At 38.4% G+C, this 21,033-nt stretch overlaps 1 protein-coding gene across 2 annotated transcripts in view; it reads right to left on the bottom strand.

Annotated features, from left to right (window-relative positions):
• The window catches only part of AUTS2 (activator of transcription and developmental regulator AUTS2), a 1,210,906-nt gene that overhangs the window by 668,954 nt on the left and 520,919 nt on the right, over nt 1–21,033 (bottom strand). For both annotated transcript variants that reach the window (XM_068968276.1, XM_068968277.1), the window contains exon 4: nt 189–224. In XM_068968276.1, coding sequence (XP_068824377.1) covers nt 189–224 — 36 coding nt within the window. The remainder of the gene's footprint in view (nt 1–188; nt 225–21,033) is intronic.

The raw sequence follows: 21,033 nt of genomic DNA, 5'->3' as shown, positions 1-21,033 counted from the left end.
CTAGTGCCCAGCTGGCGATATATTTTAAAAATAAAACAACTCTTAGTTAAAAGATGGACATCAGTCTGCTCTTCAGGACTGAGAGGGAATTTCTTGGACTTTTTTTTTCACATCCTAATGAGTATATATTACACAAGAAAATGAATGCCAGCGCAAGGCACACATGTGGAAGTTGAGATAAAACTTACGAAGTAGCCTGTTCCCAAGCTGGAAGGAGCTGAACTCTGCAAGAAAGCATAAAAACAAAGTGGAAAATCAGCAATGGTTTTTAACACGTTCCAATCCACACAGCTCATTACCAGTTCTTCGCAGGCTTTTCATCACGACACCACATTGCCTGTGTACGCAGCCCCTTGTCATCTGCTACTGATACAAACACCGTGTTGCTTAATTTTCCCCTTTACATCTCTCAACAACTCAGAGATGCTAACGTGCTATTTACTGAATTCCAAGCTTCTGCGGTGGACGTAATTGCCAATTTATTTGACAGGCAGCTGGGTAATGAATTAATGATGGCATTTCGCCCTGCACTGAGACTAAACAGACACGCATCAGCCTGCCTCCCTGACTTGCTGACATTCAATGCCCTGGTCTCAAGCTACTCAGTTTTGTGGCCGCAAAGGGGCAGCAAGAGGAAAGAGCCCAGACTGACTTGAAAATAAAAAGCCCAGTGGGTTTGGATGACTTTTCCAGTGTGTGACCTACTTGCCAGCTTATTCCCTCAAGGCACCAGTTAGTACACACAGAGCGCTTTTCAAAACTGAGACATTTTGTAAACATAATTAGTAGACTAAAATGCAAAGAATGTGTGGGTAAAGGGAAGTAATGAAAAGCACCATTCTTCTAAAGGTTTTAGTCACGAAAGTTATCAGTTTAGGCTTCCACAGTTCTCACACATAAGGAATTAAAAAACAGTGATGCTGAAATGTACCTGGGACATCACTTCATAGGGGAACGAGACCCAAAAAAGAACTTGGACTGAATTTTAAACTTGTCCGTTTGTGTTGTTTTTTCCCCCTAAAACCTCTCATTACAAATTCTTTAATTTGCAGTGTCCTCTTTATGAACGAGAGAGGCCCCAGAGAAGCTTGAAACAAAAAGAACACTAACACTGAGACAGTCCTCAGGTCTCAGCGAGGAATCCTTGTACCAGCGAGGCCTCTCCCTGCCAGGCTTGGACCGGCTGTTACACCTTCCACCTACAGGGAATGGACTACCATGGTGATGCAACAGTTACTTGGGTAACCTCTAACTGTTCTACCTAAATGCCTTGTCCCTGCTCTGCAAACCACAGGTAGCAGGTACCATCTGCTTGACTCATCCTGGTTTCCCTAGCACTTAGCTCAATGCCTTGCACATAGGAGGCATTTAGTAAGTATTAGTTGAATTAATATATAGATAAATCGATGAATACTCAGACTGTATGGGGAGGGGACTCAAGTGAAATTAACACCTCCAAAAATCATATCTCCAAATATAGATATGATTCTTGATTTTATACCAGTTTGAAAAGGAAATAACGGTGCTGTAAGTCCAAAGAGCATCTGCATCAAACGAGGACATGATGCTCCAGGGCATTCCTAAATGCAGCACCTGGAGCAAAACTTTCTTGCCCTCAGTGTTCCAGATAGGCTTGGGGGAATAAAGAAACTAGATATGTGATCCTGGACACTGGATTTTCAAAAACCTTGCTGCATTTGTGATCCTATAAACGGTACATAGGGAGAGCAACAGTAGTCATGGAGACGGCTCCTCAGAGCAATGATTAGCCATGTGATGGCATCACCTGTTTCCAGCACCCACCACCCCCACCCACCACGGAACACAGCAAGGCAAAAGCCAAGTTAGATCTCCACCAGCCTGGAGTCGTGCCCCTGGGAGGCAAACTCATTTTAGAATGAATTACTCAGAGAGAGTGTCAGATTTGTTTATTTCAGTGTTTTTCCCCCCTTTCTGCAAATGTATTTTATCCCAGAAGCGGAAGGACCCCTTCAAGCCCACCTCCCCACCCCCACATACATATCATCTTATTGTATACCAAGAAAATGACATCCTTCAGGTCCCGGGAAGCTCTGTTATACTCATTTTGCATATATATTGTACATTACTCAGGGAGCTGGGTGGAGAAGAGAGCTTTGTTGTGCATATTTGTTCTGGCTATTGTTTATGCAGGTCTGACTGAATGAGGGAACAGTGGGTATCATTTCAATTTCTGATGTCAACATCAAATTACTTATTTAATTTCATGCCTGGCGAAGCATTGTATAGCTACACACAGAATCATTTCACTTCATTTGTTATGCTGTGTTTTTGTGGCGATTGGCTTGCCTTCCAACTGACAGCTTTAATTACGACATGAATTTGATTGCACTGCCGAGGAATTAACATAATGCAACAAAGCATTTAAGAACCCTGCCTTACAACACCCCCGTCACATACACATGCATGCACGCACGCACAAGCACAGATAGACACATGAAGGAACAGACACAAGATCCTCATGTACATTAAAGGTCCACTGGAGTTTCAACATTTGCTAGAAAGCATATAGAACCAGAGAGTCAGAGGTTACCCACATTTGGACTCACAATTTTTGTGTGTGTGTGTGGCATTCAGCTATAATTTCTGGACCTAGCAGAAAAGTTCATACAAAAACTCTTCTAAGCTACTTTGCCAAATGTCCATGGCGTTGACATTTCCTCCCCTCTAACTCCTTTCTCCACTATATTTTTCTTGGCTGATTGCCAGCTCCCTTCAATCATTGCTGGAAAACTTGAACAGAAACATTTCTGAAATAAAGTGATTTCTCCTTGGTCCAGTTCTATAAGCCCAAGAATCTACTAAGGCCCTGTGTTCAGTGGGATGCTATTCCTGGTCCTCACCATCAGACAGAGGTATACCAGAAGTTCTGAGACCAGCAACAGGGCAGAGTCAGGGTTTCAATGACAGCTCAGGTCACATACCACATGCCTCAGGCCTTGCTAACCAAAAGTCCAGAAAAGTCTCTGTCATTTATACTTAAATCTAAGTATATATTTAAAACCTGAAAATAATTGATAGTTTTAACATTTTTCCAAGTCACAAATTCCATGAACAACTGAAACCATGGGCAACAATAGATTATGCTACATTGTTATGTTAGTAGGCAATGGCACCCCACTCCAGTACTCTTGCCTGGAAAATCCCATGGGTGGCGGAGCCTGGTAGGCTACAGTCCATGGGGTCGCTATGAGTCAGACACGACTGAGCGACTTCACTTTCACGCACTGGAGAAGGAAATGGCAACCCACACCAGTGTTCTTGCTTGGAGAATCCCAGGGACGGGGGAGCCTGGTGGGCTGCCGTCTATGGGGTCGCACAGAGTCAGACACGACTGAAGCGACTTAGCAGCAGCAGCAGTTGTGTTAGTAGCTCAGTTGTGTCCAACTCTTTGTGACCCCAAGGAATGAGGTCCCACCAGATTCCTCTGTCCATGGGATTTTCCAGGCAAGAGTGGGTTGCCATTCCCTTCTCCAGGGGGTCTTCCCAACCCAGGGATTGCAGGCAGATTCTTTACCACCTGAGCCACCAGGAAAGTCCCAGATTATGCTATAAGAATGAAATAAGTATTTAAAAATAGCTTTTTTACTGTTAGAAATGTTTTATGTTTCTATAGCTATTTGTTTACAAATGTGCATCTAGGGATTATTATTGTTTTCTCATATTCAGGAGACAGACACCATGAAGGAAGGGCTCAGGAAAGCAGATAGGTGGTGATGTCCTGACCGCTGAACCATTTGATGAAATCAAGTTGAATTTTAACTTTCTGTGCTTCCCCAATTTATAATGAGAGGAAGGGGCTTCCATTTTGGTTGCTTGGACAGAGACTGCATACATTGTCCAAACTATATAGCAAAAGTGGCTACAGAATCTAAAAAAGGGTGTAAGTCAAAATGAGGCTTGAAAAACTAAGTTTTTTTTAATGCAATAAATAAAAGCATGCTTGAATTTAAAAGCATTTGAAGTCATATCATATACACATGTTTAGGCAAATATGTTTGTTGAATAATGAAAAAGACATTTCTTTAAGAAATTCTTATTTCTTTAAGTGATAGAGTTGCCAATTCATTCATATTTACTCTGTATTAGGTAGAAATGAGAGGTATAGAGAGATGGAGAAAACAGAGTAAGAAAGTATTTAGTGGTTTCCACGAGAAGACAAGAATATGAAGAAATTCCAGACAGTTGGCTATCAGATATGTGATTTCCAGGCTCATTATAAGCTATCTCCTGTTTAACATGGTCTTTTCATTTGTTTTTTTGTTTGTTTGTTTGTTTTTTCCCAGATTTGACCACTGCTCCAGCAATCTCTGCAAATTACCTATCTCAAATTCATTAAATTGTAAAGAAGAGCTTTCTTACAAACACACTCTACCTCAATCTCCAAGCTACATGGGCTGCAGGAATAGTAATGGGATGCATAGTTGAAAGACAGTTTCCAGGAAGGAGAATGCTGCTGCTGACATTCAAGTCTGCCAGTAGATATTCATTAAATGCATGCTCATTCTACTCCTCTCATTGCCCCCCACCTGACTTTCTTTCCATCTCTGTCACTAAGCTCTTATTGAAGCTACTCATTAAACCCATGAAGTTAACATTTCTGTTTTAACATCTTATCTAAAACAAGGGATTTAAAAAATCAGTTATCCATCCAAAATAGATGTACTGCTTTCATTAGAGATCTACACAGAGAGGCCATGGCTACTATTACGTTCCCAAAGCATGTGATGGATGTGTGCTTCATCCCAGAGGAAAATGTAAGCTCTGACCCTAGGGCTAATTTAAATACAGTATTTTAAAATTCTTCCAAATTATCATGTGTGATAATCCCTGCCTATCCACCCTCATGTTATACTTTTTCTTCTTGGGAGTGAAAAGTAGAAGGATCATGCTAAGAATCACTTGGCCTAGTATATTTCTTACAAAGGTCACAAGATGAGGTCATTTGTTTTCTGTAGTGTTTTAGAAAACAAGGACAATTAAAAGAACCTAAAATTTTAATCCTAAGAAATGTGCCTTGGAGATAAAGATTACTGATAATTTACAAAGATGCAAAATATATATAAATAGAGATATGAGCCACTAGTGGAAGTAAAAATGTGGGCACAACTTGAAAAAACATCAGAGGTGGAAACGGTCACTTCCAAATTCAATTTTCAATCTGTTACAATCCATTTCAAGTTGTTACTAGCTCTCATCTCTATTCAGCAGGCTTCTGGCTTTTCCCGCTAATTTCATTCTTGCTCTCATTTTTATCTGCAGTTATTCACATAAAAGGAAAAGTAAACATTTTAAAGTAAAAATTATAACATTCCTTCTAACACCTTTGAGAGGCTTTTTAAATACTAACTTATATGGTAGGCTAAATAGTGTCCCACTAAAATTACAGGGCCTTCTTGGAACCTAAGAATGTGATTGTGAGGGTTAATTTAATGCATCAACTTAATTGTGCCCCTGGGTAACCAGATAGATATCTGCTCAAATGTTAGTCTGGGTGTTACTCTGAAGGTGTTTTTGGATGAGTCTAACATTTAAACCAACAGGATGAGTAAAGCATACTGTAAGTAAAGCATAAGGTAAGTGGGCCTCATCCAATCAGTTTAATAGAACAAAAGGGATGGCTGTACTCAAATTAAGAGGGAATTCCCTTGACTCAGCCTTCAAAGTGAAACAGTTTCTCCTCCTCCCCCTTTCAGGCTCAGACAGACTGACACACAGACTTTTCTGGTGTCAAGCTTTCCAGTCTTTCTGGTTCTCAGACTTTGGGGCTCAGACTGGAACTAACCATCAGCTCTCCTGGGTCTCCAGCTTGCTGACTGCACATTTTGAAACTTGTGAACCTCCACTGTTCAAGTCTACACATTTTATTGGCTCTGCTTCTCTTGAGAAACCTGACTGATATAAATGACCTTGTTTGGAAATAGGGACTTTGCAGGTGCAATTGAGTTGAGGTCATACTGGATTTAGGTGGAACCTAAATCCAATGACTGCTCTCCTTATAAGGAAATCAGATGTATGGAGCTACAAATAGAGTAAAAGCCCATGTGAATAGAGGCATACATTGAAGTGATGTGGTTATAAGCCAAGTATCATCAAGGATTGTAAGAAGCAACCAGAAGCCAGTAGAGCAAAGGAAGGACTCCTTTCTGAGACTTTAGAGAAATCATGGCCCTGCCAACACTTAATGCTGGACCTCCAGCCTTAAAAACTACAAGATAATAATAAATTTATTGTTTTAAGTTTCCTGGTTTGTGATCATGCATTACAGTCGCCCAGGAAACCAAGAGTTTATAGCCTCCTTACTATGAACTAGAAAATATCATGTGATCAGTTCCTGTATACATTCCCTCTGCTCTAGCCACAAAGGCCTCCCCCACCCCTAACATTTAAACATGTCAGGCTTACTCCTGAGTCAAGGCCATGATCTTGTCACTTATCTTGCCTAAATGTTCTTCCCTCCTTTCGTCATTCAGGCTTCAGTTTAAACATCACCAGAACAAAAAGGACTAATTCAATTACTCCAGTCAAAGAGGCAACACCCTGCCACCCCCCACTACTGCTTTGTCTACTTCATAAAATGTATTACATCAAAAATAATGTTATCGTTTGCTCTCAGGTTTGCTGTTTGCCTCCCTCAATAGAGTAGAAGCTTCATGAAGCCAAAGGTTTCATCTTGTTCCCCATTCAACCTCAAGTGGCCAGAACTACACCTGACACTTAGAAGGTATTAGATAAATATTCCTGGACAATTGAAACACTGGCATATTCAAGAAAACACATAAAAATATGATACAGGAAATGCAAAAGACATAAACAAAATGGTAGGGAAAATGAAAATAAGGCAAAAACAGAAAAAGAAAAGAAAGGAGAAACAATACCAAGAGTCTGTAACAGGTCTGGATTAGATTTTCTACTTAAATACACAGAAGTTCATTGATGGTGTGGACTGTGACTGCTTCTTCCTTAATAGTATCTAGTAAACCTGGCAATAAAGGTTTGGGTACTGGGTGGGAAGAAAGGAGGCTAGGACAGATGCTTGCATAGATGGATGGGTGCTGGGAAGGTGAGATAGACAAACCAACAGAAACCCCAAAACCTGGGAGATTTGCGATAGGAGAAGAAGCAGAAAAAAATGCATCAACTGTGGTACTAAATGGACTAAAGAGCTACAGAACAATAAGATTAGAGAATTGTATTGCATAATAGTTACGAGAATTCCCCTTTCACCTAACTTGAAATGTTTCAATTCTTTTAACATCTGGAATATTTTAAAAGTATGAAATATTTGTCTGCCTTTTCACAATTAAAATCCTGACCCCAAATTCTTTCAGAGATGAATTAGTCACATCCATGTAGTTATCTGAATAAAGCATTAAAGGAGTTTATTTCCACAGGGTGGTGGCAGGAAGAGTCTGCCAGAAGTGAAATTGGGCTACAGAAGGAAAAAAATAAAAGTACTCCAGAAGAAACAAGTAGAAGGTACAAACCATAGGGAAGTAGAGGAAGAAAGGGAGGATGAAGAGGTAGCTTCATACATCCTAGTGGAAGATTCTGCTAATAGCCCCGGGAGCATGGAACTTCGTCCGCAGGATCTTAAACAAGACGGTTTAATAGTGAGTTCTGACTCTCAGAAAAACAACTGTTGGGGCTTATCCAGTTCAGTGGCGGGAATCCATTTCCTCAAGGAAGGGGGCTCAAGTTCAATCCCTGATTAGGGAACTAGATCCCACATGAATGACTAAGACTTTGCATGCCAAAACCAAGATCTGGTGCAGCCAAATAAAGAAAATAAGTAAATAAATATTTTTAAAAAACAACAACATGTGTGGAAGCTTTGTAGACTAACAGGGCAAAGGAAAGAGAGGTGGGTCAGATTCTATCATTGGGAGGCCACAGGAATCATCTATGTAAGAAATGATAAGGGCATTTGAACATCAGTCATATAAAGGCGAAGATAATCATAGCCAAATGCTTCCTGAGAAATAGAGTGACTACGTAAACAGGTTAACTAAGAGGAAGAAAAAGAGTTCAAATTTGAAGGTAATAGCTCTGAGATCCAGTATAGAGATAGGGAAATAAAAGAGTTCAGGTTTGAGAAAACAGAGTATAAGGAGGATTTTATTTGAGAGGAAAATGGTGTTTGTCATGATTGAGACAAGCAGGTGTTGTGGAACTGATAGCTACAAGGGAATTCAAATCAGAAAGTTTAGAAAAGGCTCCTATGGTAAGTATAAATCTGATATAAGAGAAGGGAATAAATATTTTTGAGCACAGTGAATGTGCCAAGAACTGTTAAAGTAATTCAAACACATGGTACCAGGCAATTTTTAAAAGAAACCTTACAAGGTAGATGAAATGACCCCCATTTCACAGCATAAGAAACCAAGGCTTGGAAAGATCAAGTTTTTTGCTCAAGTTCACATGGATAATAAATAGCAAACTAGCTATTAAAACCTGGTCTGTTTGTAACAAACGCCCATGATCACTTCAAAATTTGAGGTTTCGTTCTATGTATTAAGTCTTTAAGTAAGTTTATCTCAAGACTTTTGACAACTTCCTCAGTTACAAAATTCTGTTTAAGTTTAGAAGCAATACTTTCCCTTCTGAATAACTCATCATGAATATTTATATAGTCAATTATTCCCCTTAACTTTTTCCTTAGTGACTAATCTAAACAAGTTACTGTTGCTCCTTGATGTGGACAACGTGATAGTCCCTGTGGACTATTATTCCCTCCTGGCGATGTACTGTGGGGATACATAATTTGGGAAAGCTAAGCACATTTGGTTTTTGAGCTTTACCCATGAGTCAAATTCTCCAGCCACACTGGAATTCTTATTTCTTAATCTTTTTGCCTGTCCAATTGAAAAACAAAAAAAAGAAAGCTGGAATAACATAGTTATCTTGATTAGAGGCACTTGAGGTAAGTCTCAACTTTCAAAGCTTCTAAAAATATCATTCAAGAGAGTGGAAAACTGAAAGAGAATTTCATCTCAGCTGAAAGTCTAGAGTGGGCATTGTAAACTAACAGGGATTGAATTCACTCTCCCACTTAAAGTAACTAAAACAACTAGACAACCTGTGTGGGAAAAAAAAAAACTTTTTAAGAAACTGGGCAATAGGAGTGTAATGATCTTAGAGAGACAGAAAGAAAACAAAATATTTCTTACAACTGCCCTAGCATAGTCCCTGGAGAGAGTTTTCATTCCATAGTAGGGTGGCTAGGGGTAACCCAGGTGGATCCCAGAAGAATCCCTGAGTTGAGAACGCAGAGTTGACAGTCAGCCAAGTCAGCTGAAATTTGCAAAGCAGAGGATGGGAGAAAAGGCGGGTTCACTGTGAAAGAAGCAGGAAACCAGGAGACATCTTTCCTCTTGTCATCACCGGAGTCTGTATCAGCACATCCACGCGACAAAAGTACCCAAGGGAAGGGGAATGATCACCAGAAGGAGCAGGTAGAATGACTGTCAGAATCACAGAGGGCAGCGGAAAACTGGCACTCCCACTGGCCAGAGTGGAAAAATCTTGTTCACATCAGGAATTAGGCAGACTCTTCAGCACTAGGGAAAAACAAGCTTTGTCCTAAAGGTTCTTCTGGATGTTCTACCCAGAAAAGCATAAAAGCAAACCTCAGAAGAAATAAAAATATTATTTCCAAGTGGCATAATTGTATCCCAGAAAAAAGCTCAAGAATATTTATGAAAACCAAAAATATCCAGCACTCATCAAAAACAAAAAAATTCCCAATATTTGGCATCTTAAAAAAAAAACAGCCAGCCACAGACAAAAGCCAGAAAATACAATCCATAATGAGGAAAAAAATCAATCAATAGAAACAGACTCAAAAATTACACAGATGCCACAGTTAGTAGAATATGAACATTGAAACAGCGATAACTATTTTCCACATGTTCAAGAAAAGCATAAACATGGTGAGGAGCAACAAGGAGATATTTCAGGAAACAAAAACTAGTAGTGGTCTTTGACTCTATCTCCTCATTTTCTGATAATCATTAAAGTAATTAATTACTAGTTCTCCTTTAAAAAATAAAAAGGAAGTATCTTTATTCTTTAAAATATCATGGGGGTAGACACTGCCCTCATACCCAAAAGAGTCATGTTGTGACTTGACTTGTCAAAGGCACTCATCTCAAAGACTTTAGATTGCAACGGCCCTGAGGTAAGGCTCTGCAACCTCACAGCCATTCATGTGAAGGAAATAAGTGACTGGAGGTTTTGAAACATTTCACTAAAAGTCACCTACTTCTTTTTCTTCCCTTTTCTTTTTTCATGCGTGTCATTTCTCCTTCTTTCATCTTTTAATAGTGCTGCCAGTAGTATGAATTTTAAGCAACATAAACCCAAAGTATATCACAGACTAACCTGACACAAGACTGACAGGATTGTTACAGCCCTAGTATTTTTTTGAAATTTTTTACTATGGTAAAAATATACATATATATGTATATATAAAATAAAATGCAATACTTCAACTTATTTTAAGTGTACAATTCAGTGGAAACTATCTATTTCCACAACTATTTCGTCACCACAAACAGAAACTTTGTTACAGTTAAACCGTAACTCCCATCTCCCACACTTCCCCACCCCTACCGCAGGTCCCTGGAAACTCCCATTCTACTTTTTGCCTCTAGGAACTTGCATATTCTAGATACTTCACATAAGAGGCATCAGAAAACATTTGTCTTTTTCTGTCTAGATTCTTCCACTGAGCATAATGTTTTCAAGACTTGAACTTCACTCTTTTTTATGACTAACACTCCCATGTCCATATATGCCACTTTTTGTTCATCCATTTACTTGCTGATGAACTCTTGATGTTTACATCTTTTGGTTACTATGAATGATGCTGCAGTGAAACCTGGCAGATAAGTATCTCTTTGAGGACCTGGTGTCTGGGTATATACCTAAAAGGAGGATTGGTGGCATGTATGGTGATTCTGTTTAGCTTTTTGAGGAATGTCAAGTTGCTTTCCACAGTGGATTCATCATTTTATATTTCCACCAGCATGTATGAGGGTTTCAACTTCTCTAAATTCCTGCCAACATTTGCTGTTTTCCTTTCTTCAAAGTATAAGTATCCTACTAGCTGTCAAGTAATATCTCATCCTGATTTTGATTTGCATTTCCCCAATCACTATAATGATGAGCATCTTTCATGGGCTTACTGGTTATTTGTGTATTTTCTTTGCATAAATATCTGCTTAAGTTCTTTGCCCATTGTTGAATTCAGTTGTTTCTCTTTTTGTTGTAGTCTTTACAAATTCTGGATATTAAACACATATCAATTATATGGTTTTCAAATACTTTCTTCCCATTCTTTGGGTTTTCTTTTCACTTTCCTGACAATACCAATTGATGCACAGAAGTTTTTAATTTGATGAAGTCCAACTTATGTATTTTCTCTCTAGCTACTAGTGCTTTTGATGTCATATCTAAAAATCCACTGCAGATTCAAGGTCATGAAGATCTACACACATTTTCCTGTAAGAATTTTATGGTTCTAGCCCTTACATTTAGGCCACTTATTCATTTTGAGTTAATTTTCCTTCATGGTGTGAGGTAGGGGTCCAAATTCATTCTTTTGCATGGAAAACTCCAGTTGTTCCAGCATCATTTGTTGAAGAGAAAATTCTTTCCCAATTAAATGGATATTAAACTCATGTTAAAAATTACTTTGCTATAGATGTAAGAGTTTATTTCTGAACTTTGAATTCTATCCCATTGGTCCATATGCTTACACTAACTCTAGTACCACACAGCTTTGATCACTGTAGCTTTGTAGTAAGTTTTGAAATTGGAAAGTGTGACTCTCCCAAAATTGTTTTATTTCAATACTGTGTTGACTTTTAGGGGCTTCATGCCATTTCATATGATTAGGAGTGTCTGATTTTCCATGTTGCAAGAAAAGATGTTGGAATTTTCACAGACATTGCATTGAATCTGTAGATTGCTTTGAAGGGTATTGATATCTTAACAATACTTAGTATTTATAGCCATGATCACAGAATATCTTTTGTCAGTTTCTTTTGATCAAAAGGAAAACAAGTTTAGGGAAACCAGTAAAAAAGATCTCAGTAACTAACTATACAATCCTGTGCTCTTGTCCCTTGACCTAGTGTGCTTTCATTTCTCTACTCTGTGATGAAATTATGATTAACTAACCTGGGACTAATTTCCAGGGTCAATATGATCTTGTATTAAAAGCACAACAAAATCTCAGAACAGTTATTGAAGCATTAAGTATTGTTAACAAATTAGATAAGAAACAGTTATACCTTTAAATTTACAGTTTCACAAACTTAATGAAACATATAAACACAATGAAATATTCTTGTATATATATTCATACTCACAGTGAAAGACTGAGTATTCTTTATTTATATATTTGATACTATACCACATTAAAAGAACAGGTAATCATAACTAAGATATTAAGAGTTCTGGAAAAATATTACAGTTTTTGTTTATCCCGTTTAATTCTTGTACAAAGTTGCTTCTGTGCTCAGTCACCAGGTCATGTCTGACTCAGGCTCTTCTGCCCATGGGATTTCTCAGGCAAGAATGCCAGAGTGGATTGCTATTTACTCTCTAGGGGACCTTCCCAACCCAAGGATACAACCCATGGCTCCTTCACTGGCAGGTGAATTCTTTATCACTGAGCCACCCAGGAAGCCCAAGAATTTAATAGTCCATAATATCAAATGTCACCCTAAATCTAACAATCTATCCTGAGAGGTACAGGAAGATCTCTGTCTTAGGGTTGCCCACCTTGGCTGACAGAGAAATGGACAGTAAGAAGTTTTGAGTACATACCCCTAAGATACCTGTTTATGAATTATATATAAGAACTACTCCTTATTAAATTGAATACTCAGTTCAGTTCAGTTCAGTCGCTCAGTCGTGCCCGACTCTTTGTGACCCCATGAATCGCAGCACACCAGGCCTCCCTGTCCATCACCAACTCCCTTTTCAGACTCACGTCCATCGAGTCAGTGATGCCATCCAGCCATCTCATCCTCGGTCGTCCCCTTCTCCTCCTGCCCCCAATCCCTCCCAGCATCAGAGTCTTTTCCAATGAGTCAACTCTTCACATGAGGTGGCCAAAGTACTGGAGCTTCAGCTTTAGCATCATTCCTTCCAAAGAAATCCCAGGGTTGATCTCCTTCAGAATGGACTGGTTGGATCTCCTTGCAGTCCAAGGGACTCTCAAGAGTCTTCTCCAACACCACACTTCAAAAGCATTAATTCTTCGGCGCTCAGCCTTCTTCACAGTCCAACTCTCATATCCATACATGACTACCGGAAAAACCATAGCCTTGACTAGATGGACCTTAGTCGGCAAAGTAATGTCTCTGCTTTTGAATATACTATCTAGGTTGGTCATAACTTTCCTTCCAAGGAGTAAGCGTCTTTTAATTTCATGGCTGCAATCACCATCGGCAGTGATTTTGGAGCCCCAAAAAATAGTCTGACACTGTTTCCACTGTTTCCCCATCTATTTCCCATGAAGTGATGGGACTGGATGCCATGATCTTCATTTTCTGAATGTTAAGCTTTAAGCCAACTTTTTCACTCTCCTCTTTCACTTTCATCAAGAGGCTTTTTAGTTCCTCTTCACTTTCTGCCATAAGGGTGGTGTCATCTGCATATCTGAGGTTATTGATATTTCTCCTGGCAATCTTGATTCCAGCTTGTGTTTCTTCCAGTCCAGCGTTTCTCATGATGTCCTCTGCATATAAGTTCAATAAGCAGGGTGACAATATACAGCCTTGACGTACTCCTTTTCCTATCTGGAACCAGTCTGCTATTCCATGTTCAGTTCTAACTGTTGCTTCCAGACCTGCATACAGATTTCTCAAGAGGCAGGTCAGGTGGTCTGGTATTCCCATCTCTCTCAGAATTTTCCACAGTTTATCATGATTCACACAGTCAAAGGCTTTGGCATAGTCAATAAAGCAGAAATAGATGTTTTTCTGGAACTCTCTTGCTTTTTCCATGATCTAGAGGATGTTGGCAATTTGATCTCTGGTTCCTCTGCCTTTTCTAAAACCAGCTTGAACATCAGGAAAACATTAGTAAAGCTTAATTTCTATTTTTTAAATAAAAAATAAGCCATAATATTTTTCCCTATAATACACTGGATCATCTTGTACAGCATAAGCTAGAAAACTACTTTAGAAAATTAAAAAAGAAGAAAACAAAAGGGGAAGTTTTTTGCTCTTTATGATATATCGTCACTCTACTGCATCTTGAAACTCAGAGACTCTGAACACTGTCTCATTTTTAAGCCAAAGCAATCTTGAGAAAGGACAACAAAGTTGAAGGTATCAGGCTCCCAGACTTGACACTATACTACAAAGCTGTAGTAACCAAAACACTATGGTGAGTAAAGTGAGTGAAAGTCACTCAGTCGTGTCCGACTCTTTGCGACCCCGTGGACTATATAGTTCATGGAATTCTCCAGGCCAGACTGCTGGTGTGGATAGCCTTTCCCTTCTCCAGGGGATCTTCCCAACCCAGGGATCGAACCCAGGTCTCCCGCATTGCAGGCAGATTCTTTACCAGCTGAGCCACAAGGGAAGCCCTAAAACACTATGGTCCTGGCACAAAAACAGACACGTGGGTCAATGAAACAGAATAGAGATCACAGAAACAAACCAACACTCACATGATCTATTGATCTACAACAAAGGAGGCAAGAATAAATGATAGGGAAAAGAGAGTATCTAATGAAAAGTGTTTGGAAAATTGGACAGCTACATGCAAATGAATGAAAGTGTACCACTTTCTCATATTATATAGAAAAATAAGCTCAAAATGGATAAAAACTTAAATATAAGACCTGAAAGCATAAAACTGAAAACCAGAAACAGGAGGTTTAAGTCCAAATCCTGAGAACATCACAGAAATCCTGAATCCAGGGAACATTATTCGATAGGAGCTCATCAAAGGCTTCCATACCTACACTGAAACCAAGCACCACCCAAAGGCCAACAAGTTCCAGAACAAGACATACCACGCAAATTCTCCAGCAACACAGGAACACAGCCCTGAGCTTCAATATACAGGCAGCTCAAAACTACTCCAAAACCATTCACGTCTCATAACCCATTACTGGACACTTCACAGCACTCCAGAGAGAAGAAATCCAGCTCCACCCACCAGAACTCCAACACAAGCCTCCCTAATCAAGAAACCTTGACAAGCCACTGATACAACCCCACCCACAGTGAGGAAACTCCATAATAAAGAGAACTTCACAAATTCCCAGAATATAGAAAGGCCACCCCAAACGCAGTAATATAAGAAAGATGAAGAGACAGAGGAATACCCAGCAGGTAAAGGAACAGGAGAAATGCCCACCAAACCAAACAAAAGAGGAAGAGATAGGGAATCTACCTGAGAAAGAATTTCGAATATTGATAGTGAAAATGATCCAAAATCTTGAAATCAAAATGGAATCACAGATAAATAGCCTGGAGACAAGGATTGAGAAGGTGCAAGAAAGTTTTAACAAGGACCCAGAAGAAATAAAAAAGAGTCAATATATAATGAATAATGCAATAAATGAGATCAGAAACACTCTGGAGGCAACAAATAGTAGACTAACGGAGGCAGAAGATAGGATTAGTGAAATAGAAGATAGAATGGTAGAAATAAATGAATCAGAGAGGAAACAAGAAAAACGAATTAAAAGAAATGAGGACAACCTCAGAGACCTCCAGGACAATATGAAATGCTCCAACATTCGAATTATAGGAGTCCCAGAAGAAGAAGACAAAAAGAAAGATCATGAGAAAATCCTTGAGGAGATAATAGTTGAAAACTTCCCTAAAATGGGGAAGGAAATAATCACCCAAGTCCAAGAAACACAGAGAGTTCCAAATAGGATAAACCCAAGGCAAAACACCCCAAGACACATATTAATCAAATTAACAAAGATCAAACACAAAGAACAAATATTAAAAGCAGCAAGGGAAAAACAACAAATAACACACAAGGGGATTCCCATAAGGATAACAGCTGATCTTTCAATAGAAACTCTTCAGGCCAGGAGGGAACGGCAACAGAAACTTAAAGTGATGAAAGAAAATAACCTAGAGCCCAGATTACTGTACCCAGCAAGGATCTCATTCAAATATGAAGGAGAAATCAAAAGCTTTACAGAGAAGCAAAAGCTGAGAGAATTCAGCACCACCAAACCAGCTCTCCAACAAATGCTAAAGGATATTCTCTAGACAGGAAACACAACAAGGGCGTATAAACCCGAACCCAAAACAATAAAGTAAATGGCAACGGGTTCATACTTATCAATAATTACCTTAAACGTAAATGGGTTGAATGCCCCAACCAAAAGGCAAAGACTGGCCGAATGGATACAAAAACAATATCCCTATATATGCTGCCTACAAGAGACCCACCTCAAAACAACGGAAACATACGGACTGAAAGTGAAGGGCTGGAAAAAGATATTCCACGCAAATAGAGACCAAAAGAAAGCAGGAGTAGCAATACTCATCTCCGATAAAATACACTTTAAAACAAAGGCTGTGAAAAGAGACAAAGAAGGCCACTACATAATGATCAAAGGATCAATCCAAGAAGAACATATAACAATTATAAATATATATGCACCCAACATAGGAGCACTGCAATATGTTAGACAAATGCTAATGAGCATGAAAGGGGAAATTAACAATAACACAATAATAGTGGGAGACTTTAATACCCCACTCACACCTATGGACAGATCAACTAAACAGAAAATTAACAAAGAAACACAAACTTTAAATGATACAATAGACCAGTTAGACCTAATTGATATCTATAGAACATTTCACCCCAAAACAATGAATTTCACCTTTTTCTCAAGTGCTCACGGAACATTTTCCAGGATAGATCACATCCTGGGCCATAAATCTAAACTTGATAAATTCAAAAAAATCGAAATCATTCCAAGCATCTTTTCTGACCATAATGCACTAAGATTAGATCTCAGTTACAGGAGAAAAACTTAAAAATTCCAACATACGGAGGCTGAACAACACGCTTCTGAATAACCAACAAATCACAGAAGAAATCAAAAAAGAAATCAAAATATGCATAGAAACTAATGAAAATGAAAACACAACAACCCAAAACCTGTGGGACACTATAAAAGCAGTGCTAAAAGGAAAGTTCATAGCAATACAGGCATACCTCAAGAAATAAGAAAAGAGTCAAATAAATAACCTAACTCTACACCTAAAGCAACTAGAAAAGGAAGAATTGGAGAACCCCAGAGTTAGTAGAAGGAAAGAAATCTTAAAAATTAGGGCAGAAATAAATGCAAAAGAAACAAAAGAGACCATAGCAAAAATCAACAAAGCCAAAAGCTGGTGCTTTGAAAGGATAAATAAAATTGACAAACCATTAGCCAGACTCATCAAGAAACAAAGACAGAAAAATCAAATCAATAAAATTAGAAATGAAAATGGAGAGATCACAACAGACAACACAGAAATACAAAGGATTATAAGAGACTACTATCAGCAATTATATGCCAATAAAATGGACAAATTCTTAGAAAAGTAAAACTTTCCAAAACTGAACCAGGAAAAAATAGAAAATCTTAACAGACCCACCACAAGCATGGAAATTGAAACTGTAATCGGAAACCTTCCAGCAAACAAAAGCCCAGGTCCTGACGGCTTCACAGCTGAATTCTACCAAAAATTTCGAGAAGAGCTAACACCTATCCTACTGAAACTCTTCCAGAAAATTGCAGAGGAAGGTAAACCTCCAAACTCATTCTATGAGGCCACCATCACCCTAATACCAAAACCTGACAAAGATGCCACAAAAAAAGAAAACTACAGGCCAATATCACTGATGAACATAGATGCAAAAATCCTCAACAAAATTCTAGCAATCAGAATCCAACAACACATTAAAAAGATACACCATGACCAAGTGGGCTTTATCCCAGGGATGCAAGGATTCTTCAATATCCACAAATCAATCAATGTAATTCACCACATTAACAAGTTAAAAAATAAAAACCACATGATTATCTCAATAGATGAAGAGAAGGCCTTTGACAAATTCAACATCCATTTATGATAAAAATTCTCCAGAAAGCAGGAATAGAAGAAACATACCTCAACATAATAAAAGCTATATATGACAAACCCACAGCAAACATTACCCTCAATGGTGAAAAACTGAAACCATTTCCCCTAAAGTGAGGAAAAAGACAAGGGTGCCCACTTTCACCGCTACTATTCAACATAGTTCTGGAAGTTTTGGCCACAGCACTCAGAGCAGAAAAAGAAATAAAAGGAATCCAAATTGGAAAAGAAGAAGTAAAACTCTCACTGTTAGCAGATGACATGATCCTCTACATTGAAAATCCTGAAGACTCCACCAGAAAATTACTAGAGCTAATCAATGAATATAGTAAACTTGCAGGATATAAAATCAACACTCAGAAATCCCTTGCATTCCTATACACTAATAATGAGAAAGTAGAAAAAGAAATTAAGGAAACAATTCCATTCACCATTGCAACGAAAAGAATAAAATCCTTAGGAATATACCTACCTAAAGAAACTAAAGACCTATATATTGAAAACTATAAAACACTGATGAAAGAAATCAAAGAGGACACTAATAGATGGAGAAATATACCATGTTCATGGATCAGAAGAATCAATATAGTGAAAATGAGTATACGACCCAAAACAATCTACAGATTCAATGAAATCCCTATCAAGCTACCAGTGGTATTTTTCACAGAACTAGAACAAATAATTTCAAGATTTGTATGGAAATACAAAAACCCTCGAATAGCCAAAGCAATCTTGAGAAAGAAGGATGGAACTGGAGGAATCAACTTGCCTGACTTCAGGCTCTACTACAAAGCCACAGTCATTAAGAAAGTATGGTACTGGCACAAAGACAGACATATAGATCAATGGAACAAAATAGAAAGCCCAGAGATAAATCCACACACCTATGGACAGCTTATCTTCGACAAAGGAGGCAAGAATATACAATGGAGTAAAGACAATCTCTTTAACAAGTGGTGCTGGGAAAACTGGTCAACCACTTGTAAAAGAATGAAACTAGATCACTTTCTAACACCACACACAAAAATAAACTCAAAATGGATTAAAGATCTAAATGTAAGACCAGAAACTATAAAACTCCTAGAGGAGAGCATAGGCAAAACACTCTCCGACATAAATCACAGCAGGATCCTCTATGATCCACCTCCCAGAATTCTGGAAATAAAAGCAAAAATAAACAAATTGGATCTAATTAAAATTAAAAGCTTCTGCACAACAAAGGAAACTGTAAGTAAGGTGAAAAGACAGCCTTCTGAATGGGAGAAAACAATAGCAAATGAAGCAACTGACAAACAACTAATCTCAAAAATATACAAGCAACTTATGCAGCTCAATTCCAGAAAAATAAACGACCCAATCAAAAAATGGGCCAAAGAACTAAATAGGCATTTCTCCAAAGAAGACATACGGATGGCTAACAAACACATGAAAAGATGCTCAACATCACTCATTATTAGAGAAATGCAAATCAAGACCACAATGAGGTACCATTTCACACCAGTCAGAATGGCTGCGATCCAAAAGTCTACAAGCAATAAATGCTGGAGAGGGTGTGGAGAAAAGGGAACCCTCTGACACTGTTGGTGGGAATGCAAACTAGTACAGCCACTATGGAGAACAGTGTGGAGATTCCTTAAAAAAGTGGAAATAGAACTGCCTTATGACCCAGCAATCCCACTGCTGGGCATACACACTGAGGAAACCAGAATTGAAAGAGACACGTGTATGCCAATGTTAATCTCAGCACCGTTTATAATAGCCAGGACGTGGAAACAACCTAGATGTCCATCAGCAGATGAATGGATAAGAAAGCTGTGGTACCTATACACAATGGAGTATTACTCAGCCATTAAAAAGAATACATTTGAATCAGTTCTAATGAGATGGATAAAACTGGAGCCGATTATACAGAGTGAAGTAAGCCAGAAAGAAAAACACCAATACGGTATACTGACACATATATATAGAATTTAGAAAGATGGCAATGATGACCCTGTATGCGAGACAGCAAAAGAGACACAGATGTATAGAACGGACTTTTGGACTCTGAGGGAGAAGGAGAGGGTGGGATGATTTGGGAGAATGGCATTGAAACATGGATACTATCACGTAAGAAATGAAGTGCCAGTCTATGTTTGATACAGGATACAGGATGCTTGGGGCTGGTGCATGGGGATGATCCAGAGAAATGATATGGGGTGAGAGGTGGGAGGGGGATTCAGGATTGGGAGCTTGTATACACCCATGGTGGATTCATGTCAATGTATGGCAAAACCAATACAGTATTGTAAAGTAAAATAAAGTAAAAATAAAATTTTTTAAAAAAAAGACCTGAAAGCATAGTAAAAAAAAAAAAAAATCACAGGCAGTAATCTCTTTGACATTAGTCTACCAATTTTTTTTGGATATACCTCCTCAGGAAAGGGCAACAAAAAAGCAAAAATAAACAAATGGAACTATATAAAACTAAAAAGCTTTCTGAATAGCAAAGGAAACTAACAACAACAAAAAAAGTAACACTGATTTGGAAAAGATATTTGCAAGTGTTATTTCTGATAAGGGGTTGGTACCCAAAATGTATAAAGAACTCATAGAAGTCAATGTCAAAAAAAATAAACAACATGATTAAAAAATACGTAGAGAACCTAAATAGGCGTTTTTCAAAGAAGACATACAGATGGCCAATACGCACATGAAAAATGTTGACATCATTAATCAGCAGGGAAATGCAAATCAAAACCACAATGAGATTATCACCTCACACCAGTTAGAATGGCTGGTATCAAAACGACAAGAAACAACAAGTGTTGTTAGTATGAAGATTACGCAAAAAACTAAAAATAGAACTACCATATGATCC

Source organism: Capricornis sumatraensis, chromosome 3 (genome assembly GCF_032405125.1).
Source record: "Capricornis sumatraensis isolate serow.1 chromosome 3, serow.2, whole genome shotgun sequence".
NCBI classification, from domain to species: Eukaryota; Metazoa; Chordata; class Mammalia; order Artiodactyla; family Bovidae; genus Capricornis; species Capricornis sumatraensis.
This window is presented reverse-complemented; position numbering and strand designations above follow the sequence as displayed.